The sequence below is a fragment of the Drosophila erecta genome, unplaced genomic scaffold (assembly GCF_003286155.1).
Source record: "Drosophila erecta strain 14021-0224.00,06,07 unplaced genomic scaffold, DereRS2 tig00000092-arrow-pilon, whole genome shotgun sequence".
Lineage (NCBI taxonomy): Eukaryota > Metazoa > Arthropoda > Insecta > Diptera > Drosophilidae > Drosophila > Drosophila erecta.
In genome coordinates this window covers 11180487-11202080 of record NW_020825207.1, presented here as the reverse complement: position 1 = coordinate 11202080, position 21594 = coordinate 11180487, and the positions used below count along the sequence as shown (strand labels likewise).

At 47.5% G+C, this 21594-nt stretch overlaps 5 protein-coding genes across 6 annotated transcripts; all 5 read right to left on the bottom strand.

Annotated features, from left to right (window-relative positions):
* Window positions 1-2726: 2726 nt before the first annotated feature.
* On the bottom strand, window positions 2727-3911 carry LOC113564321. Of its 2 annotated transcripts, none has more exons than XM_026980920.1 (3): window positions 3608-3911; window positions 3391-3540; window positions 2727-3121 (listed from the first exon to the last, which is right to left on the bottom strand). In XM_026980920.1, the coding sequence occupies exons 1-3, from the start codon at window positions 3717-3719 to the stop codon at window positions 3000-3002; spliced, it is 384 nt and encodes a 127-aa protein (XP_026836721.1). In that variant the 5' UTR covers window positions 3720-3911; the 3' UTR covers window positions 2727-2999. The 2 variants fall into 2 exon arrangements, with proteins under 2 accessions (XP_026836721.1, XP_026836722.1); XM_026980921.1 differs by having other exon boundaries at window positions 3053-3282.
* Window positions 3912-5399: 1488 nt separating this feature from the next.
* Window positions 5400-10187, bottom strand: LOC6548216. The gene is made up of 3 exons (XM_001975038.3): window positions 9767-10187; window positions 6859-7038; window positions 5400-6068 (listed from the first exon to the last, which is right to left on the bottom strand). The coding sequence occupies exons 1-3, from the start codon at window positions 9807-9809 to the stop codon at window positions 5656-5658; spliced, it is 636 nt and encodes a 211-aa protein (XP_001975074.3). The 5' UTR covers window positions 9810-10187; the 3' UTR covers window positions 5400-5655.
* Window positions 10188-11720: 1533 nt separating this feature from the next.
* Window positions 11721-13850, bottom strand: LOC6548217. Its single transcript, XM_001975039.3, has 3 exons — window positions 13561-13850; window positions 12724-13505; window positions 11721-12661 (listed from the first exon to the last, which is right to left on the bottom strand). Exons 1-3 carry the CDS (start codon window positions 13640-13642, stop codon window positions 12518-12520), a joined length of 1008 nt encoding a protein of 335 aa, XP_001975075.1. The 5' UTR covers window positions 13643-13850; the 3' UTR covers window positions 11721-12517.
* Window positions 13851-13996: 146 nt separating this feature from the next.
* On the bottom strand, window positions 13997-16139 carry LOC6548218 (esterase B1). Its single transcript, XM_001975040.3, has 4 exons — window positions 15853-16139; window positions 15675-15800; window positions 15392-15615; window positions 13997-15328 (listed from the first exon to the last, which is right to left on the bottom strand). Exons 1-4 carry the CDS (start codon window positions 15907-15909, stop codon window positions 14047-14049), a joined length of 1689 nt encoding a protein of 562 aa, XP_001975076.1. The 5' UTR covers window positions 15910-16139; the 3' UTR covers window positions 13997-14046.
* A 950-nt stretch (window positions 16140-17089) lies between these two features.
* On the bottom strand, window positions 17090-21580 carry LOC6548219. Its single transcript, XM_001975041.3, has 2 exons — window positions 18410-21580; window positions 17090-18357 (listed from the first exon to the last, which is right to left on the bottom strand). The coding sequence occupies exons 1-2, from the start codon at window positions 21308-21310 to the stop codon at window positions 17131-17133; spliced, it is 4128 nt and encodes a 1375-aa protein (XP_001975077.1). The 5' UTR covers window positions 21311-21580; the 3' UTR covers window positions 17090-17130.
* Between the last annotated feature and the right edge of the window lie 14 nt (window positions 21581-21594).

Genomic DNA, 21594 nt, shown 5'->3' with positions numbered 1-21594 from the left:
ATTTTTGGACTACACTTTTCGAAATCACTGTTTGTGTGTGGTTAAGGAAAATGTGATGTCGTGTTGACATTGTGCGGACCATAAAACCGGGTTTACCTAACCCAAATATTTGGCAGCAAACAACGCAGAGCTTAACCTGTTGATCCAGGACAAAAACGAGTTTAAATACTTGCCAAAAGAAATGAGCTAACAAAATAATTGAAATTTATGGCCAACAGCTGCTCTGAAAGCAGCTTCCATCCAAATGGATGGCCATTATTTCAGTTATATTAAATGATGGATTATTTTTGAACGCCTCATACATTTTATTGCGATGAAGGAAAGATTCTCAGCGCATAAGAAATTAACTTAAAAAGTCATTTTGCTGGCAAAGGATGAGCTGCGAGCCAGGAGAAAAAGGATTAATTGCATGAGGAGCTCGCCCGGCCCCTTGACAACACGAAGTTCACGCGGCCGTGAAGTGCATATCCTGGATTTTCCATAAGCCATTGACTTGCCACATCCTTTTGGCCAGGCCCAGGATCCAGGATACAGCCAGCCAACCAACCAGCCAGCCAACCAACCAACCAACCAGCCAACCAGTCAGCTCGGCATGTGTGTGCCGTGGCGGATCCGTATTTTTTAATAGTGTTCCGTGTGCCTCTTGGCGTTAATTTATGCCACAAAATCATTTTCTTTTATACTCTCCACACTACCAGCCACATGCGAAAATAAAAATTAAAAAAGTGCAAAATATAAAAAGGCAAAGGACGAAGGAGCGGAGTGCGGCGGAGTGCGGCGGAGTGGCATGGAGATGCAAATTGCGTTGCACTGGCCGCAGGATATGAGACGCAAACGCCAACGCAGTTTTATGTCAAGTGAAAAATGAGTGCGAACTATGACATGAAATATGAGCGTATCTGAGCCTTATCCCCAATCCCCATTCCCAATCCCCAGTTCCCAGTCCCAATGCTCCACAAAATGCCGCACACAAAGTTTTATTAGTTTCTCTGTGTCGCAAATGCGACACAAATAGAAGAAAATAAATCGGGATTAGCTCGCAAAAATGAAATCGAAAACGTAAACAAATGCAAAGCGGGGAAAAAGCCACAACATCAAAAAACCAAAAAACAAAACACATAAATAATTTATTATATGCCGTGCCGCCCGGTGATGATGAGCCGCCCTGATAAGCGGCTCATGAAAAAAACCAAAGTACCTACAAAATATTACGCCAAACTCGACTCGGCACCGATCGGATCGCATCGGCCTGCGTTTGGGCTTGGGTTTTGGATTGGGTTTTGGATTGGGTTTTTGATTGGGGTTTGGATTGAGATTGGGTTCGAGTTCGGGTTCGGGTTCGGGTTCAATCGGCAGCGATTTCTGTCCACAATTACTGCACAACTTATGCAATCTAAGACGCAGTACGGTGCTTTGATATACGCTGATTTACTCAATTGTACACGGCACATAGTACACTCCGGCCGGAATGCACACGCCTGGGTTCCGCTCCATATGCTGATATAGATCGCGAATAGTGTCCGGACAAGGCCGATGGTTTCACTGTCACTGGCATTGGCGGGTTAAGTGCCATGACAATGAATTCGATGCAGCGAGAGTGATGCAATGCACTCAATGCAAGGTCAGGATAGGTTCCGAGATGGAAAACAGTTCCAGATGCAGGCCATCTTTATTCAAGACACTTACTTACCTGAAACTTAAGCAAAATACTAGCCCAATTATCGAATATATGAGCGAAGTTTCTGGAACTTTAAGATTATAATTTTGAATTTCACACCTCGTACTACCAAAGCCTTCCTATTTCATTCACGTTTTCTGCAACTTACATTCCACTACGCCCCATCGGTATAGACACATGTTGGCGCCTCAATGCCGCCCTGCGTGCGAATTCATTCAACTCAAGAGCGCTGGCCAAATCAAATCGAACTAAACTTAAGTGACCCCGTCGAGCGGTCGAGCGGGCGACCGCCCAACTATAAATAGCCGAGTGGAATAGGCGTCCAAACATTAGCAATGAAGTCATGCAAACCGAAAGATACAAACAGATATCGGGGAGTACAGAAAAGCAAGGCATGCGCGGCACATGGACGTGGATGATATATCTTCGCGATGCGTGGCAAGGTCGTTTATTTCGGTTGAGAACTGTTTGGAAAATATTCGAAACTGAATTCATAGCAGGCGGTCCATAGAACGAAGTGATGTTTCGTGATTTGAACTTGACATTGAATGTTGGCGGAGCGATAAGCTGTTGTTTTCAATTGCCATCTTGTGATTCACACTGGCCCATCATCTGGAATCATCTCTGGAATTAGTTTGCCGATGATGAGGCTATTGTTTTCATCCCCAATCCCGATCTTGGGCACTTCGATCATCCAACTGTACTTGGAGCACGTGACGACCGAGCTCCCAGATCACAATGGGATCAGAACTGGGGGCTGTCAGCTAACCATGCCCATATGTACTTACATAATCCTCAGATACGTGACCGCTCGAGTGAGTAGAGATTTGTGTTGGAAAATATTTACAATGCATTTATTGGAAGCAGTCAAATATTTCACTTTGTCGGGAGATTTTGGATTCTTAAGAAGTCATACAAAATTATTCGTACAATATAATTAATATACATATAGTTAAATAAATACATGTTTATGTACGGTGTGTGTGTGTGTACAGAGAAATAACACAACCAAATTAGTTTCGATCCGCTTAGCACTCAATTCTGCAAATCATTTTAATGTTATGCCTATTTTATTGAGCGAAAACAATATACAGCGAAGACTGTACATATACAAATAAAAATTATTCTTTGCTTTCAAATTTGTAGATATGTTGATAAGTCCTACTAAGAGATATGTTGAAAATAAAAGACTTGACCAATGTTTTTGGAAAATTCTAGAAGTCCTGCATACAAGCTTTGGGTATTTGAATTGTCGCAAAACTAAGTGATTTGGCGATGCTGTTCCTCTGCACGGGTATGTGTTTGGTGTGGTTGAGTATAACTAAATCAGGACACAGCAGACTTGGCCGTTCTGGCAATCGGTACCGGGTCGCAGGAGCCTCTGGTGGCATCGGTCCATGCACTGTCCCAGGTGTTCCGCACAGGGCGCTGGTCTGACCGGCACTGCAACGGCAACGGGATGACGTTTGACGTTTTTGAGGGCGACGGGACACACAGAATGGATCGGGTTTGCGGGTTAGTGGCGATATTTGGGGGAGTAACGATGCCAATTTGACTGTGGTTAGATTTTTAGCGTTGCGAAGCGGGCGTTGGGCTTGAGCGGACTGATGGGGTATCGGATTTATTTGGGAGTTTTTGGGTGGTTTTTGGGTTGATTTTTGCAGGTTTTAAGCAGGATGGTATACACAGCAGAGAGCCAGCAATCTACTCACGTTCGTAGCAGCACTCGACGCCCAGTCCGGCGCTCGTGGGACACAATCCCTTGTTCGAGGTGGGCTCGATGCAGTCCGCCTCCTGGACACACAGTCCTCCGACCAGCACGCACTGTCGATCATTGGGATACACACGCACACCCTGCAGCACTGCGTTTGGAATGGGTTAAGTTGTGGTTGCTCGCTTTGGCCGCCCTGATCCGGATCGCACACTTACTGTACCAACTGGGGTCGTCCACTTCGTTTGTCTCGATGTTGGCCTGGGCCTGGTGCAGCACCAGGATGCTGCTCACCAGCAGGCAGCACAGCAAGCTCCTTCTCGGCGACATATTCGGTTATTCGACTGTACTACTGTACTACTGTACTACCGGGCGTATGCGTGATACGTGTAGAATTTCGCTCTGATTCGCTCTGGCTTCGATGCACTTCACTCTGGCAGCAGTAATCCACTTCCACTCGATGGCGCGGTTTGCGTTGGACTGATCCCAGCTAATTACGCCACGGAGGCTTTTCAACGAAAAATTACTTGCGGACGGAGAGTGGGAGAGTCGGAGAGTGGGAGAGTGGGAGAGTGGGAGAGTGGCAGAGTGGCAGAGCAACAGTGCGAGAGGGAGAAAGAGCGTGCGTTTTTGCACAACTAGCCGCGGAGAAAGAGAAAGAGACGCAGCGAGCGGAAGATCGAGAAAGAGCGGCGGCGACGGGAGGAAGTCGAGGAAGTGCGGTTCAATTGAAGACCGTGAGAGAGTTTAGAAAATTGGCCAACTCCGATCGGCTTCATCCGCCTCAATCAGCAACGCGCTTGAGTACACGCAGAGAAAAGGCGAGCTGCTTGTTATGGTGGCTGCTTTGTAAGTGTGCACTTATCAGTGGTTAATATTTAACATCTATAAACGCTGCTTCTACACGGGAAGAAAGTAATAAGATGAGGATTATTAGTTTTGTGGCACTCATGTTATAGAAAGGAAAATGCATTAATAATATTGATTTGGTACACAAATAAGGGGTCTCTTTAGGATCAAATTAAGTATCTGTTTAAGATATAACAATGACATATTGAGCGCTGTTCTCTGATTATTAGCACCGTTGACCCTATTTAACATGAACTTTTAAAGGCAGTTGGGGCTGGAAGTTTCTTGCGGTGCACTGGAGATCGCCCAATCAATGGACCCACAATCAAGCGCTCAACTCGGGCGACCAGCGGCAATCAACGACCATCGGCGCGGAGCAAGAACAAGAACCGCATTGAGCGGGGCGTAACGTGATTTTACTGCAATCCGATCTGGTTTGGCACAAACATCTGCTATCATCTTGCTACGCCAGCGCTGAGTTCTTGTCGGCGGTGTTTGTGTAATTTTCGAATAACAATTTGTGTGAAATATGTGTGTGGCAAGTAAACAAAAACGTTGAAAAATCGAAATATTACGCATACGCCGCATAGGCGGTGTGCTGGCTGTGCCCCAGAAACAAGAGGTCTGTTTTGGGCCAGATGTTACCTTCGCCCGATCTAAACAACGGCGGCTGCAAGGCAACTGAAATTCACTGGAATCGATTGATGAATGAACTGAACGCCTGACCCTCAGCTGCTAAATGGCAATGGGAACGGAAAGTGCCCTGTTTTTGTTTGCTTAACTTGCCCCCTGTTAATCCATTTATCCCACCGATGTGTTCAAACAAACCGTGTTTTCTCTTCGATAAACGCACGGATGGCACTTCAACTCCAGATCACCTGATACTGAACGACGGCGCTGAGTTTCAGGCCTTGTCAATCCCAATCCGTTCGCATCAAGTGAAAACCCCACAACGGAAAAGTTCCCAGAACTCTTATCAGCATTCTGTTTTGAATTCGTTTCACCAGAAAGCTTTCACCACCCGACCGAAGCTACACGGTTTTGGTCTTCGGAATCCGTTTACTCGAAAGCTTTCGGCCCAGCAAGTGCCCAGATATTTTGCCCCCAACTTGGAATATCCCGCATAAGCCGCTGATTAATTTTAAAATGCGAGTTCTTGGAACAGCAAACATCCATTTGGATGAGTCATGTACGATAACGCTATGGTTTATTACAGTTAATTACTTATTCATCTAGTTTCAGTTTAACTGGCATTTGAATGCATGTGCGCACAAAGATATCTTTCATTGTCAGTCTTTTTGTGGGGATCTTACGACATCTAATACTTGGCCCATTGCCGTAAACAGCAAATATCACAGAGTCGGAATAGGAAGGCCGGATCCAGGTCTTCTCCAGGGATCCACCATCGGCCTATCGGTTAGTCAGCGGACTTTTGCAGTTCATTGACGATGATCACATCGCAGGTGACTGGCGGTGGCAATGGGTTGGCAGTTGGGGGCGGCACTGCTGAGGCTGGAGCACCCAGTTCTCCGGCCTTGTTGCTGAACGGTATCACAAAGACACTCGTCTTGGCCGCGTGCTGCATCTTGATCACCGTATCGTAGCTGGGGGGTGCAAATTCACTGTACGATGGCGAGGGCGTGGGTGGTGCCCTCAGACCCTCGGTGGACTGACCTCCGGCGGGACGACGCCTCATGTCGCGGCATCTGCGATCCGAGCAGGCCATCAGCATGAAGAAGGCTGCCAGGGCCAGAAACGTGGCCACGTACCACACAATCGTGATCACATCCATCGCAGTCTGGGATAGATCGTTGGGCGACTCGACGACAGCTAAAAGTGTTAAGTTTTAATTAGTTTTGGTCGTGACTACTACAGGGTGCATACACGTATGTCGGCCAAATCATAGGCAAATCCCACTCTAATTGGAATCTAAGGCCCAGACACTACATAGAAATACCTAGAATGGCTAGAAGTTCATCCCAGCACCAAAGATTACTGGCGGACATCGGGTTATCAGTTGCTGGTGCTGTGCTTCCAGTCACGAATTGTGGGTCTGTGCTATAACTTTATGACGAAACTGCTCGATTCGCAATACTGTCGCGTCATCGAACTACGCTAATGGCTTAAATGGCCCATTGATAGGGGCCAACCCCAGTGGCGGGTATAGTAATTAGACGGGAATTGTTGTTGATTGCCGGCCTCAAGGGTCCACTAAAATTGAGATATTACCGGTGGGCGAGTGTAACAGGGGTTACAAGTGTTTATGGCTGTTGGAAGCCTTCCCAACCGATCTTAGTTACTTTTACACAGTACTGTACTGAAATCAATTGTACTACGATGGTTATTCATACAAATTCGTAAAATTAGTGACGTTTTGCAGCAAACCTTATCGACATAAATCACTTCAGTTTATATTTAATATTGATAAGCCTCTAAAAATACGCTGCTGATTCTACTCGAATTATACACTCGATTTTACTCGAAGGATCACTTTATTTATTTTTGGAATTAAAAGAGTTGCATGGAATCGAATTAGGCGATTTTTAGCTAGCACAAAAATCTTGGTCTTAATTTGTCTCATGTTTTGGCACAACTAGTTTTGCATCCTTCAGATACTCACTGTTTTTGTAGACAATAATCCGGGTGTTGTTCGAGATGGTATCGGGAAACAATTCCACCTCGGTGGTTCCGTTTAGGCTCGTTAGGTCGTAGGGCAGGTGGCGGGAGGACTCGTTGAGAACGTTCTCCAGGCTGAAGAGATAGGACTGGCCGTGTACGCAGCACGAGCTGGCGATGATTACTGAAAGGAAGCAAAATCGCCACGCCGAACCAAACCAAACCGCACCAAATCGAAACGAATCGGAATGGGTTGGAAGGGAGGGGCACGGAGCGGAGGAGCGGTATTAGCGATATTAGCGATATTATGGTATCAGGAAATCAAGACAGAGCGGTGAGCTCACTGATAGCTTATCATCGCCGTTCTGGGGCGTGCGAACGAATGGATCTTCCTCCAGGTGGGAGTGATCATCTTCATCGGCGACTGATAAGGAATCTAAATATAACCAGTGCCAACAGGGTGTTCCCCCCGTAAATGGATCGCTAAATAATCTCAGCCAATCGGGCGACTAGCTTTACGGCCAAAGCCACTTGACGATAAGGCCCCTGATGACGACCTGGTGTCTGAGGCGGCTTTTGGGGATATCTCCAGCCCTGATATGGATGGAGCACATCTCTATTCAGTGCGACTAGTGGGGTAGGTGTTAACCCGTCCACAATGCTCGGACATTATCTTCCTGGCTGCGATTTGCAAAATATTTTGACGCACCCATCAAAACACAAACACCATAAAAGCCAGTAAAGCTGCTATCACATTTAAAGACCATTCGATGAGTTGGCGACCGAGTTTGCACACTTCTTTGGCGGCGGCCATATTTCACCATCGAAGGTGCGTTCTCTTTGGGATCGGCCTGGAGGGCAAAAGGGGCACACGGCACACCATCTTTATTTTAGACCAAGTATCTTTACAACGCCCGCCCATCATTTCGCAATCAATTTCACCACGCAGCTGATGAAATTTCGCTCGTACGAAATAGTTGACCTAGGTTGGGGTTGTGACGAGTCGCGATGAGCGACAGGTGGTCAATCCGATGGCAATTTTCGTAGTGTTAGTCCAGAGAAAAAGTGGCTCAACTGATTATGTGACTTATATGCATACGCCCTGTTGGCTAGCCACAAAGTGTAATTGCTTAATAGATGCGAAAGGTGAACGAATTTAAATCACTGGATCTCCTCTAAAAGGGTCGAAAAAGCCATAAGGAATCGCCGGTCTGCAAAAAAGATAGCTGAATGGAAGCATTGTGCTAATTTCTGCTAGCACTTGGATTCATCTAGACCAAATGGTCATGTGCAAACAGATGTGGAATCTTTCTGCTAGTCAAGAACAAATATTTTCCACGCTGATAAGACTGCAAGACATGTTCGGAGTACACTGAATATGTATCCAAGTAATTAGGAGCATACCTGGACAACCCTGCTCCACTTAAGCACGCACTAAACTAGATTAGAGCACTTGATATACGGCTGCTAAAAATAACTGCCAAAGCTAATGTTTAGTTGCTGGCTTTTCTTGGGGGGAGAGTTTCCAGTAAACAGTGGATAATTTGTGCGGGTAGGTTCGCTTATTTATAGAGTGTCGAGTTCATGCTGATAAGGTGGCAGCAAAGGAACGCATGCAAACAAACCGAACCAAGTGGAAGTGGAAAAACAAGCGGCCACAACAAAATATTAGCAATTAAATTCTAATTAGCCACTAATGGCAAAACGTGCTGGAGTCAACGTCAGCAATTCCACTTCACTGCTGCGCTGGCACCTGTGCAAACGGAGCATTGGACATGGCACATGGCACATGGGATGTGGAATATGGCATATGGAATATGGTATATGGGATATGGCTGCTATTGTTTGGTATCGGAGCCACAGATAAACGAACTCCACGCGCCTTGGACCTTGAACGCCCAAAGCTTTGTGCTTAAGAAATCGAATTTCGGAAATTTCCGTGAATGGTTGCCATTATGCCCGAGTTGGGTGGCTTAGTTGAGAGTGGAGTACACCGCCCCGCCTAACAACGTCATTTATCATTAGCATTTGGGGCTGGCCAGTGACTTTGGCTTAACCGGTTTTCATAAGTTGCGGGAAAATTGCAGGTCGAGATACCACAGGCCCCCTTTAAAAGCGAGCCAACAACCCTCATCCCACTTAAGTGAAATGTCAGCGAAACGGGGGCTTTTACTTTGATTCGCTTGGATGATCACATGTCGCCGGCTATCAGATCTTATCTAACGGGACTAGCAGATGACGGGATCGTAAAGACATCGTTAACTGGTTTACGATGTCTGGATCGAGGCCCAAGATGATATGGTCTTGACGCCAGAAGTTCCTCAAACAGACGCCATGGGACACAATGGTATAATGGTAATGGCGTGTGATAATCGTATCGGGAGGAATATATAGCGGTAGCTTAATAGCTATAAAGGAAATTATTTTATGATTTGTAGAAGCATTAGCTGCTCCTAAGAAACTATTTCTTTGTACTGAAACTAGCTAACAGGTGCTTAATCAAGTCGCTGTTGTGTTTGGAGGGGCAACCTATTAATCATAATTGACCGTTTAATAATATTTATGAGGCTTTAATGACACGCATACCGTCACTACTTACGCCAAGAATGAATTAAGTAATCAGTGATATTTCCTGTTTTTTATTTTAAGCAAGCTCAGAGCGACTATTTCTATGGCATGATTGGCGATACTATAAAAAAAATATCTTTCATAGACCCATTCAAGCATTCCCTGCGCAATGGTTTATTCACGCTTTATTCACTTGCAATCAGCTAGAGTTTGTGGAAGTTCACGTTCACATAATTAGCATATGCTTGTGCGAGACTTGTTCATTGGCTGCACATATACATATATATACTAAATATATCCATATATCCGTGCCCATATCCAGAGAAGGCCTGTCCCAGACTCACCTATTAAAGTGGGCAACATTGTCTGAATCCGGCTGTTTTGCATGGTGTCGGTTCTGCTGCTGATGCCGCTGATACTCAAGTGATTGGGAATGTTGTTTGCTTTTGGTTCACACACTTGTCGGCTTGAATTGCAATCAATGAATTTCCATAAATCGTTCACTTCACTGAGAATTGCACCGGGCAATTGGGAACGGAGGCGGGCCTGGACTTGACTTGGATGCGGACTGACCGCCGGTATCGAATCGAGTCGAATCGAATCGATCTTTCAGCTTCAACTGTGTGTCGCGGACTGAGCGAGTCGCTTGCTTTGCCGACAGCTTTTAGCCGGAGCTGCTCTTTCTGGCTGTGGTGGTTCCATTGCTGCCAGCGTCTTTGTGTGGCCCCCGTGCGTATGAGTCACGCGCTCTCCGCCGGCGAGAAAGTGTAGTAGTTACTCCAGCGATTGGCGGAACTGGTTAGAGCACCGTATATAATTGCTGGCCAAAACATCAAACAATGCGTTCGGGAGGCGGAGGTGCCACCGCTGCCACCGCAAAACCAATGAATGGTTAGAGTGCGGTTCGATTTGGGCTCTGTGGCTACGATGGTTTCTCACAAACCCCCTATAAAGAACCAAAACCTATGCTTATTTGGATAATTTTATTACTTTTTGGGTTCGTTACCAGGCGGATAGAAAGCATGAGTAATAAATAAAGTTTCTATTGAATTGAATAACGAACAACATATATTTCATCATATAGAAGTTTGACTGTATAGCAAAAGATACCAAATGTCGATCTTGCAATTGCTAAATAATCTTCTTGCTGCGCAGTTTATGCAAAATAGCATTGTGAGCCGTGCTAAATAAGTGACAATGTGCCGCAGATAAGGGAAGTGTGATAAGAAAAGTACATAAATTATAAACAATGTTGGTGGCTTATTTCCTCTGTATGTCTTGTACGTCTTATGTGCATGCCTAAACTAACAAAGCTTCTCTCTTCACCATAATGAACACCCCGCAATATCGGTTAAGGTATAAGCCACACCTCAGTTAGCAGATCCTTAGTTACCTTAGTTATTTTTAAAGCTTAAGAAGGCAGCGCCACTGCGAAAGTGGCTCAGAGCGACTTCTTTTCTTAGGGTTATTTTTGGGCGTGAACTCACACCTACACGCCCCATTCCGAGGTGCTAATGCGCTGTGTGAATTTCACGATCCGAGCAAATGGAGGCGTCAGAGGAAGATGGAGTGAAATTTCTAGGATCCCCCAGGGTTCTGCGATTCGGGTGATGGATGGTTGAGCGGTCAAACTCCTTATCGGGGTGCTTGACACGAATTAAGGCCAATCTGTGAGCGGCAGTGTGTTTTGAGTTCGTCCATGAACTTGATGAATAGATCGATCGATCGATCGAGCGGCTCTTTTGTGTGCGTGTTATAATTGGCACCTGGGCGTTATATATAGAGATGTATCCGTGGAGCAGCTACCGGTTGCCAAGAGGGCCGCACATTCGCTAATTAAATAGCATACTGCGTCTCCAAGGCAATTGGACAATTGTGGGCCGACATTGAACGGGGGCACAGATTGGTCAGCATATTGTCTCGCAGCTACGATGGCAATAACCAGTTTGGTCAATTGTGACGAGTCAACGACCAGGCGACCCCCCAGCACGTGCCACATCCACCACGATCCATCGATGATGTACTTTGGTGGGTAACAATGGCAAATCTAATTCAGAGCACTAAGCAGACCAGCATTGATTAGCCCACGAATGACGCAGTTCCTCTAGTCGTGACCAAACGCCGATTGCTGGGCAGATGAGTTGATGGTGCAGGGAATCGGATGGCCGGTTCGACAGGTTATTGGATAAGGCACGTGCTGATTCACGATGTGTGTCACCATGTGATGAAACCCCCGCCCTACTACTGGGGATGCTCAGCGGAAGAGTGAGGTAATTCCCAGCCGCACTTTCGCCACGCTTTGCTGAAATCTAATTGGTTTATTTATCAGTTAATATACGTATTTGAGTGAGTTGCGTGTGTATACATATGAGTTAATTGGCTTAAGACCTACTGACCACTACTCCGAACTTTCAGTTACATTGCAGTTACATGTGTGGAGTAAATACTGTAGTTCGTACATATCTCGTGAGCGTGTGTGCCTACATCTTATACTCGAAATTGAACAATTGACACTTTCGGCCAGCACACAACAAAGAAATCTACAAGCGCGTGGTATTCTATGCGTACAAATACATAACATATACATATCTATGCAGTACAGAAACAGGTACAACTATGTGGAATGCTCGGCCTAGTCCTGGCTGGCCCTTGGAATATTTACGCTAGCTAATACAGAGACTAGTACTGTGACTTTTGCTTATAAATAATTGATGCTTAGGTAAATAATTGATATAATTTCATTGAGTACGGTAAGTGAGTAAACAATTTGCATCGCCAAAAGGCGGTTTCAACAGTTACAATTACGCAAATAATACGGAGAGTTGAACAACATAAAACTTAAATATATACACCAGTAAAACTGTAGAAATTCTCGGGTAGAGTATTCTGAAATTTGGTTCAAAGTGAACACATTGAGAAAGATGTTTGATCGTTAATGCTAATCTCAAAACATAAAATCAGTCCTAACATATTTACATGGATTGCTGAACGGTTCAGATAGAGATACAATTACCTAATAGGACTAATACAACAAGTGTGCGATACCAAGTACTTGCTGATCTGGCACAAAGCGGAGCGACACCCGTCGCGGATCTTTATCTTTCCGGGAACAGGGACTCATAACTGGGCGGTAGATCCTTTGGCGTGGCGGGTTGCTGTTGCTGCTGGGTATCGTGCTCGTGCAGGACGCTATCGTCGTAGTGCACCGACGGTGGCAGCTCAATGGTGGGCACCTCCGACTGGAAATATGGTTGGGCATTAGTTGCGAGTTCAGGCCAGGCCTCAAGCACGCTATACTCACTCTGACTCGACGCTGATTGAAGCGGGCAGCGGAGGCTTCGTGCGCCCGCTGCTGGACCGTTATGCAGTTCCAATACTTCCAGCAGATCCACACACAGAATCCCACGCCCACCATGGTGAAGATGAGCGATGTCAACGCCGATATAGCCACATTGGCCGTATCGATCTCCGGCACAATGGCGTCGTGAAAGCAGGTGCCCTCGTCGCGGCACGGATACAGGCAGTTGGTGATGTTGTCCCGCACAAAGTGACGCGAAATGCACGAGTACTGGTCGTTGGGATCGCAAAGGAAGTCACCATTGAACTGGCACTCGGAGTGTGCCGTAAGCACCATGCGCAGCTCCAGTGGATCACCCAGTATATGACGCGATCGATCGATGAAGATGTGCACGTTGACATCGCGGTTTCGCTGGTCGAAGATCAGACGTCCGGCCGGGCCATCAATGGAGATGTCGGTGCAAATGCGTTCGCTGGGCGAGCGATTGCCGCTGCTGAACTGAATGTAATCGATGCATTCCTTGGAAACGGGGTCGCGCCGGAACTTGAGCCGCGTAATAATGGTGTAGATGCCGCGCGGCGGTAGCTCGCTGGTCACCACACGAAACTGGCAATCGTACTTAATCTTGTTGGCCCCATGGCCGTGGGGCAGTGTCAAGTTCCACATCTGCGTCACGATCGCTCCGGATGTGTCCTCGAACTCCAGCCGCACAGTCGGGTCGCCACGGAACGGCTTAGCCAGTGTGTAGAACAGTTTGTCCGAGCACATGTTGTCCTGGAGACGCACTGAGCAATGGAACAGCTGGTTAAGAGCTGCGCTTTATAAGATTTACCCACTCACCGTTCTTGTAGGCAGTGGAAAAGGCCACCATTATGGCCAGTGGCCAGAGTGACCCGAATCCGATGCAGCACTTGACCAACATGTTGGCACCACACTTGTCCCGCTTCCACACGTCCCGCGTGTATCCTTGCTGTTCTCACGCGACTAAGTGCAGCTAGATTCTTGGCGTTTGCATTTGTTGCAAAATAAATTAGAAATTTGTTTATTGCATTTAGTGTAGTGTGACCGCTGCTGGTCTGTGGAAATATACCAACATTATGAGTACCGAATAAATATACCGTACAGTTCTGTTACCTATCTTAAATACAAAATATACCAAATACTTTCAGAAAAGTTTTCTTTTTAAAACCACTGTACTTTTTAAATTAAACATCTAATGAAACATTAATTAAACTTTAACATTAACCTGTAACATTCGAAGCCTAGAGAAAAAGTCTATTGAGGAAGTATTGCCATATTTATGTAGTTTAACTTAGTTACAATGAGTTAGAGTTTAGCTCTCAGAGCTTCGTAGCACTTGCTCCTATATCTCCTGTACGTGCTCCTCCAAAAGTCCATCCTTTCACCATCCGGGTTGGTGCACATCTTCAGCTCGCGATCGATAAGTAGGCAGTCTAGCTGGAAGGGCTCACCATCCTGCGGTTTCTTGACAGGCTTCCAAATCGGCGAGGGGTTTCCAGTGCGCGCGAAGTTCGCCCACATTGCACAAAGTCGTTCCGTGACCATCAAGTCATCCTTCCTCATCTCGGACTCGTCACCCGCCATCTGGAACAGATAGCAAATATCATCGGCGTGAGCCACTCCACGGAGGTCCTCGTTCTGAAAGATCTTCTTGTACAGATTACGACCGCCCACATAATCCAAGCGATAGAAGTACAGAGGAGACTGCGTTTGGCAACTAGCGTAAATCTCCGCTGCATGCTGCATATCCATTACGAAGTGGTAATCGGAGAACAGATCCACCAGGTTATCCAGGTTTTCCATGGTCAGCGCGTGTCCGTTGAAGAAAAAGGCTCGGATGTCGGAAGCAGCTTCCTGCGCCTCTGGGGCCTGTGCATCCAGCACCAGATTGCGGGGAACCATCCTGGCCAAATCATTCTCGTAGGCCTCCAGTTTTTGCTTGGCCTTCACCACCATGGCCAGCCCCTCGGCGGAGTTGTACCCCATGATCAATGGCATTCCTCTGTGGCAGTTCTTTTTGTGCATCAGCTCCATCACGTTCTGGTCAAGAAAGCTATCCGGACTGCTGCTGTCCTCCACTACTGGCTTGAAGGCAAAGGGCAGGTGACGTCGTCGCTCATCGGGGCTCAAGACCTTTAATGTGTTAGCCAAAATCGCAGAGGGTGTTGCCTTCTCTGACTGCAGAAAGGTCAAAAGTGCTTTGGTGTCGCCGCCAAAATCACCACCGCCGAGGAGCTCCGCCAGACGTCTGGTCTTGGTAGGTTCCTCGTTCTGGAACACCCACTCCATGTTGGCAGTCCCACTCTGCATGATAGCCTTGTGGAATAGTCGGTTGGCATGACGGGCAAGTGTGTGCAGATGCACTGAAGAACCGCCCGCACTCTCGCCAAAGAGGGTTACGTTATTTGGATCGCCATTGAAGCTGGCTATGTTCTCCTGCACCCATTCAAGAGCCAGACGTTGATCCTTAAGTCCCATGTTCCCGTGTATTCCCTCCTCGGGCAGGCTAAGGAAACCGAGAGCTCCAAGTCGGTAATTCAGGGTTACCACAATGACCTCCTGCTCCATGAGCTTGCCGGGAAAGTGGCTGAAAGGCGGTAAGTTCGATTAGATATGGAAATTGGAACATTTGTAGGTCTGAGAAATTCACAAGTCACTGTTGCCGTTGCCAAAGAAGTAGCCGCCACCATGAATCCAGACCATGACGGGCAAAGGAGTCCCCGGACTTTTGGCCTTAGGTGCATACACATTAAGGAAAAGACAGTTCTCGGAGCCGGCCACCTCCAAAGTGAACGGATCACGCTGGTGAGATATGCTTCCCTCCTTGCTGCAGTCCATCTCCTGCTCTTGAAAGCTCTCCAATGGCCGCGGACTCTGGAATGTCAGGTACGAAATTATTTACATGTGCATCCCGAAGGTTGTTAAAAACTTACGCGGAAACGCAACTCTCCCAGTGGTGGTTCTGCATAGGGAACACCTAGGAAACTGTTGTAATCCAATCCATTGGACAACTTCTTCTGCCGGCCCACCACAACGCCTTGTTTCACTTGCACTTTCACCTTAAATTTAGCGATTGAACCATTTTGTTGCGACTAGAGTGGCACACCATACCTTCATGCTGCTGTAAAATCTAGTAAAGATCGTTCTTCCACACGGACGAAGGAGCATTGTGAAATCAGCCCGTTACGGGCTTGGTAAACAATCTAATCAACAATTATTATTCGGCAATCACAAAACCTGAATCCGAAACCGCTGAACTTTGCTCGTCGAAAACAGCTGTTTCTTGCGTTAACCCTTGGCTGGTGCTGCATGAGTGCTTTTCGATGTTAAATAGTTGATGAGGACTTGAAATGCTTTTATAAGGGCTAACATGCTAATTGGAATCAATTAAATTAACTATTATTATTTAACATTCTAAAATTAATATCTATAAATAGCTCTGACTTCATTATTTATAAATATGAAATACTATTATTTTTTAAAATTAAAATGTAAACAAAAATGTATTTAATTCATTACATGTCCTTCTTAAATTTAAAGTTCCCGAGAATTGTTTGTAAGTGCCGAAAAAAGAAACTCCTTTTAAATAATGCCCCACAATTTTCCTTTACTTAAACACAATGAACAAGAAAATGACACTGCCAAGTTTACACATTAAAGTTACATTTAAAATGTTTCTAATTTTTATTTGACTAGTTCCATTGCATAAACGTAAATACAAGTTCATTTATGGGTTTCCATTTTACTTATCGAATTTTTATCTTGTGTTTTAAATGAACTCTTGTCCGTATTTTGGTCAACGTCCGGCGGTCGAGCTGTCAGCTTGGGATTGGAGAAATTGGTGTTTTAGTCAGAAGGACCCCGCGAAGGGTCCAACTTGAAAAAGGTTTGAGCTTTCTCCGCACCCAAACAGGATGCACAACTCACCGAGGGACGCCGACGAACGTCTCGAGTTTTGTATAGATGCGCATCTTTATGGTAAGGTATGGTTTTGGTAAGGTAAGGTAGGGTATAATAATTGTTAATTAACTTTAGTTTAAGCATAGTTCACACCAAAAGTCGGAAACATTTACACTTATGTACACATTTAACACACATACATCCAACACTTAATAAACATTTATATATATGTAGAATATGTGGTAATAGTAATATTTAGCAAACATTGAAAGCATTCCGTCAATTCTCTTCGGAGAATGCCATCATATTTCATTTTCGAGACTCTTTTAGCCATGGTTTCTTGATTCTTGTTTACTTGCTTGTCCATTGCGGTTGCTTTCATAAAAATAAGGGCCACAAAAATTGTGATTACAAATAGTAAATTGGTGTTTTGTTCTTCATCTCCATCCTTTCGTCGTCAAAAAGTTGTTGATCTTGGTTTTCGCTCTTTTAAAATCGCCTCAACGCCAGTGTCCGTTTCAGATAGAGGCAAATGGCCCGATGGATTAGCTCATACTGCTCCGAGTTCTGGACCATCCCGCCCCGCTGCAAGCGAAGATTGCAAACGATGCCCAAGACGTCCACGAAAATGTCCGGCATCTTAGGCAGACGGTCGAAGGATGCGGGCGCCTTAGCCGCCTCCGTCTCCCGATGATCCAGAATGTGGCTAATGTGCCGGATGGTGTTGCAAGTGAAGCTGCTGTCGCTGTCCGTTGGATAGTGGTACTCATCTGCCGTGCTGCTTGTCAGCGGTTTTGTGAGCATTCCGGTGAGCGAGTAAGCCAACGATTGCCGCAACTGGCGAACTGCATTTAGGATGGCCGTAAAGCAACCAGTACGCCCGATCCCAGCCGAGCAGTGGATAACGGGAAGGGGCTGGACTGCATTAAAGATGTCCTGCTGGTAGATCTCCAGCCGCTGAGCCGCCAGGTGGGCATTCCTCTCGCTCCTGCTGTCATTGTAGATGTCAAACTCCGACTCACACTTTCCAAGGTTGAGTACATGCAAGCAGGTGTCCAGCAGCGTGTTGATGTCCCGAGGCGAGTGATGATCCGGCCAGTCCGGATACCAGTAGTGGTAGCAGTAGATCTTTTGCAGGTGGTAGCTAGCACTCTGTGGCACACGGATGCAATAGAGCAGCACCAGCTTTCTCACCGAGTAACCATTCCTTCGCACAATGCCGACGTTTTTAATAAGGAAGAAGCTTCCCTGGGCGGGCAAAGCCTCCAGCAGGTCTCCTTCCAGCGTCACCTTCATCGACTCCACGCCTATGTGCCGGCCACCTAACTCATAGTCGATCGCATCCGAGGAAGCCACCACAGTGTCCGGCACAAAGGTGGGCGTTAAATACCGATCGAAGTAGTCCCGGGCAGCCGCACTCAACTGAAACACCTCACACTTGGCGGCCACCGCGAAGACCTCATTCAGTTCGATGGGGAAGTAGACGGCGCACTTCTGCCGGTTCGCTTCCGTGAAGTTGGTGAGCATGACAATCTTCTGGAAGTACTGCTGCAGGATTTGCTCCCTGTCAACGTGAGGACTGCTGCTGCTTCCACCATCAACGCAGCGTCGAATGTAACGCTGCGTGTTCTGGTAGATCATTAGCCAGAACTCGAAGATAGTATTGGGCAACGGACCCTGCGTGGCCACATAGCACTTCGACACGTAGTCGGGTCCCTGCAATAGAGGATGATAAGAACTACATTCGAATCGGACTTAGTTATTTTACCTTGATGTAATTGGCATTGATGTAGGGCAAATCCTCGCTGGCGGTCACGGAGCTGGTCCGTTTGACTTCTCCCAGCAAGCTAGTCAGCTCGCTGGACTCGGATTCGAGAAGCACGCGAGAGTTCTCGTTGGGCAAGATAGTCTTGTAGCGATTTTTCGTCTGTGAGCCGAAAACCATAGGCTTCTCTTGGTGATTGAGCGGCAGGTCCCAGAACTCCTTGTGCAAATCCCGAAAGATTCTCTTCTGCTCGTTTTCCTTCAGCTCCGGTATTGGTTGCGCAATCCTATTGACCACTGTCTGGTAGGACGCGAGAAGTTCACTGTCCTCCGAGCTCGGGGGCACCAGATCAGTGGGCGTCTCCATATCTCGTGCGTTAGAGCCCAGCACCGGCGGCTGCTCTATGATGTTTCTATTCGTCTGGTAGCTGTGATCGAACACGTAATTCAGCCGAATAAGATCAAACTGATTGAGCGGATTGGAGGCGCTCTGCAGCATCTGTATGCTGGCTAAGTAGATCTTAAACTCCTCGCTGGTCGTTTGCGGTGACAGAGGACGGGTCATAATGTTGCGCACGGTCCCAGCGCAAGTGCAAGTGACGCCAATGGCCTGATCTTCACTCACCGAATCCTGCTGAGGATTGGGTTGCAAATCCGAGGCGGAACCGAAACATACCTGTCCAAAGAACTTTTGGCTATTGGCTTTGCTGCTGTTTAGGTTCTCGGTGCTAAAGAATTTGCGCTGATGCGGGGCTTGGTTGGCTGCAGCACAACTGCAAACCGTGACTTTCGGTTGCCCAATGTCCGTCATCTGAATCTCGGTACTTGCTCCTCCCAGTATGCTACCCATGTTGAGAGTGAGGCTTTGATTGGAGCCACGGCGTTCTAAAAGTCCTCGTTTTGGAGTAGGTACGTTAGAACCAGAGCCTGATCCCGAGCCGGTGGAATTGGTTCGCATATTGAGTCGGTTGTACTTTTCTGCGCTTAGCATTGCCTGCTGCTGTTGGAGCTGCTGCATAGAGTTTAGATCTCCACACGACGTCGTAGTGTGCCCCGTCTTCAGGGTGATGCTGTGGTTTGATCCCCGTCTTCTGAACAACCCCTGCCGACTACCCTGGCTGCTAGCCAGCAGATGTGACTGTGGCAATGGATCCGCGCGAATTTGGCTGGCGTTTCCCGCATCCAAATTGCAGCTGGACTTGGAGTTGAGTATTGAGCCCAGGCTGTAGTTGGAATGACTTAGTCCACTGTTCATCAGGTTGCCACAAGAGCTGTGCAGGTTGAGAGTTAAACTGTGATTGGATCCCCGACGTTGGAGGAGATTCATAGATGATGTAGACACTGTGGTCTTTGCCTGCAGTGTCGGCATCGGCAGATCCATTGACTTCTGCTTGAAAGGCGATTCCTTAGGACCACCGCCAGTGGAGGAGAACTCCACCAGGGTAAGGCACTCGGGAAGCGTCTTTAAATTTGTGCTGGACGAGTGCAGTAACTGATTGTGCTTGTGGGCGCTTCTCGGCGCTAGGCTTGCGCCTATTCCAAACTTGGAGCCGCCGTCCACGCTGCAGGCGGACTTCAGTTCAAAGTCCCCCAGGCTGGGGGTTAAGCTGGCGTCCGAGTCCAAGGAGCTTTGGGTCGTGGAGCTGCAGTGCGTCGGTTGCACCTGATATGGGTTCTGCTTGCGGTGGTACATAAGCCAGTCAGTGGTGTTGATTCCTGGTGACTTTCTGCGCGGCGTTCGCCTCTGATTTGCCAAGCTTAGGTGACTATCCAATCGGGAGAGCGATGTTGAGTGGATGGTGGAAGCGGGCTGTTGAAGATGGTGATGGTGGATGACACTTGTCGATGGCTTGCTCTGCGCCGTCTCCATGTCATCGCAACTGCCATGAGATTCGGTTATGTTGTGCACCACGATGGACAGTTCCGATTCATTGGCAGCCGAGTCCAGTGAGCGTGCCTTCTCCTTGGTGCTCTTGATGGTCGGTGTCTTGGGCTTGGGCAATGGTGATGGCTGGCTTGAGTTTTTCATGGGCACGTCCGTGATGCGAATGGTGAGATTATTTTTATTCTTGCGATTCTTTCGGCCCTCCGATTTTTGTTGCTGTTGCTCCGGAGGCTCTGCCAACGCAGGACTACGATCCCGGCGTGTAGCTTCCTCTAGACTGGCTGTATCCATGGGCGCATCCTGCACGACATGATCGATCTCCGGAAAGCGAAAAAAGTTGCCATTCTTGTAGCCAGCCGAGTTGATAATGTTCAGAGGCGATCCCGACACGTTTAGGTTGTTGATGGAGGATAGCAGTTTCGGGGAGTAGCTCAGGCGACTGGCCTCCAGTCCCGGCGTCGTAGAGGACTCATCCTTAAACAGGATGGTCGGTGAGTTATGCTCGCTCTTTGACAAGTACAAGCTGTTCTCCAGATCTTGATCGACAGATCCGCCCTTAGGCATGGTGTTCTCCTTGTCGATGCCACGGCCACTGACCCGCTCCTCGCCACTGGTGGTGGTAATGTGCGGCGAGCAGGATCTGCGGTCGTACTGCGATAACCTCTTGAACTTGCGACCTAAAGTGGGAGACTGCGAGCTGGATGAAAGGTGAACGTGGGATGCTGGGTGAGGGCTGGCAATGGTGAACTGTCGGGGGGTGAAGACCTCCTCCTCCTGATCCTCATGCTCGGCAATGCCCGGAACCTCGCCCACAACCTCCACCGTGGGCGAGGGGAACTCAAAGGACGTCTGCAGGTACTCGAGGGGCGTGAAGTAGGGTGTGCTCTTGTTGCTCTCCGCATCCTCGCCAGCTTCCAGCGGGGTTGTGTCGAAGGGTGAGGCGTGGGAGGGACGGGGGGTCTGTGGGTAGGGGTACTCAATGGGTGCATTCTCCTTGTTGTTGTTTCGTAGCTTGTCCATGATACACACACACAATTGCTGAAGCGGGGCGATCGCAGCGCAGTCGCTCCGCCCGTTTAGTGTCTTGTCCTCACTCGATCGGCATTATCACTATCTCGCCCGCACAGTTAGCACTTCCAATTTGGACGCAAATCATTGGGAAAAGAGCGTTTTCTTTTCACAACATTTTCAGAGCTGAAGCATGGAGAGCTGCCAGACCGTGTATGTAATCGATCCGGCAATGCCTTCATTATGACATTGCTGCCAGACCACAGACTTACTGGAATTGGACCTGGCAACGTTAA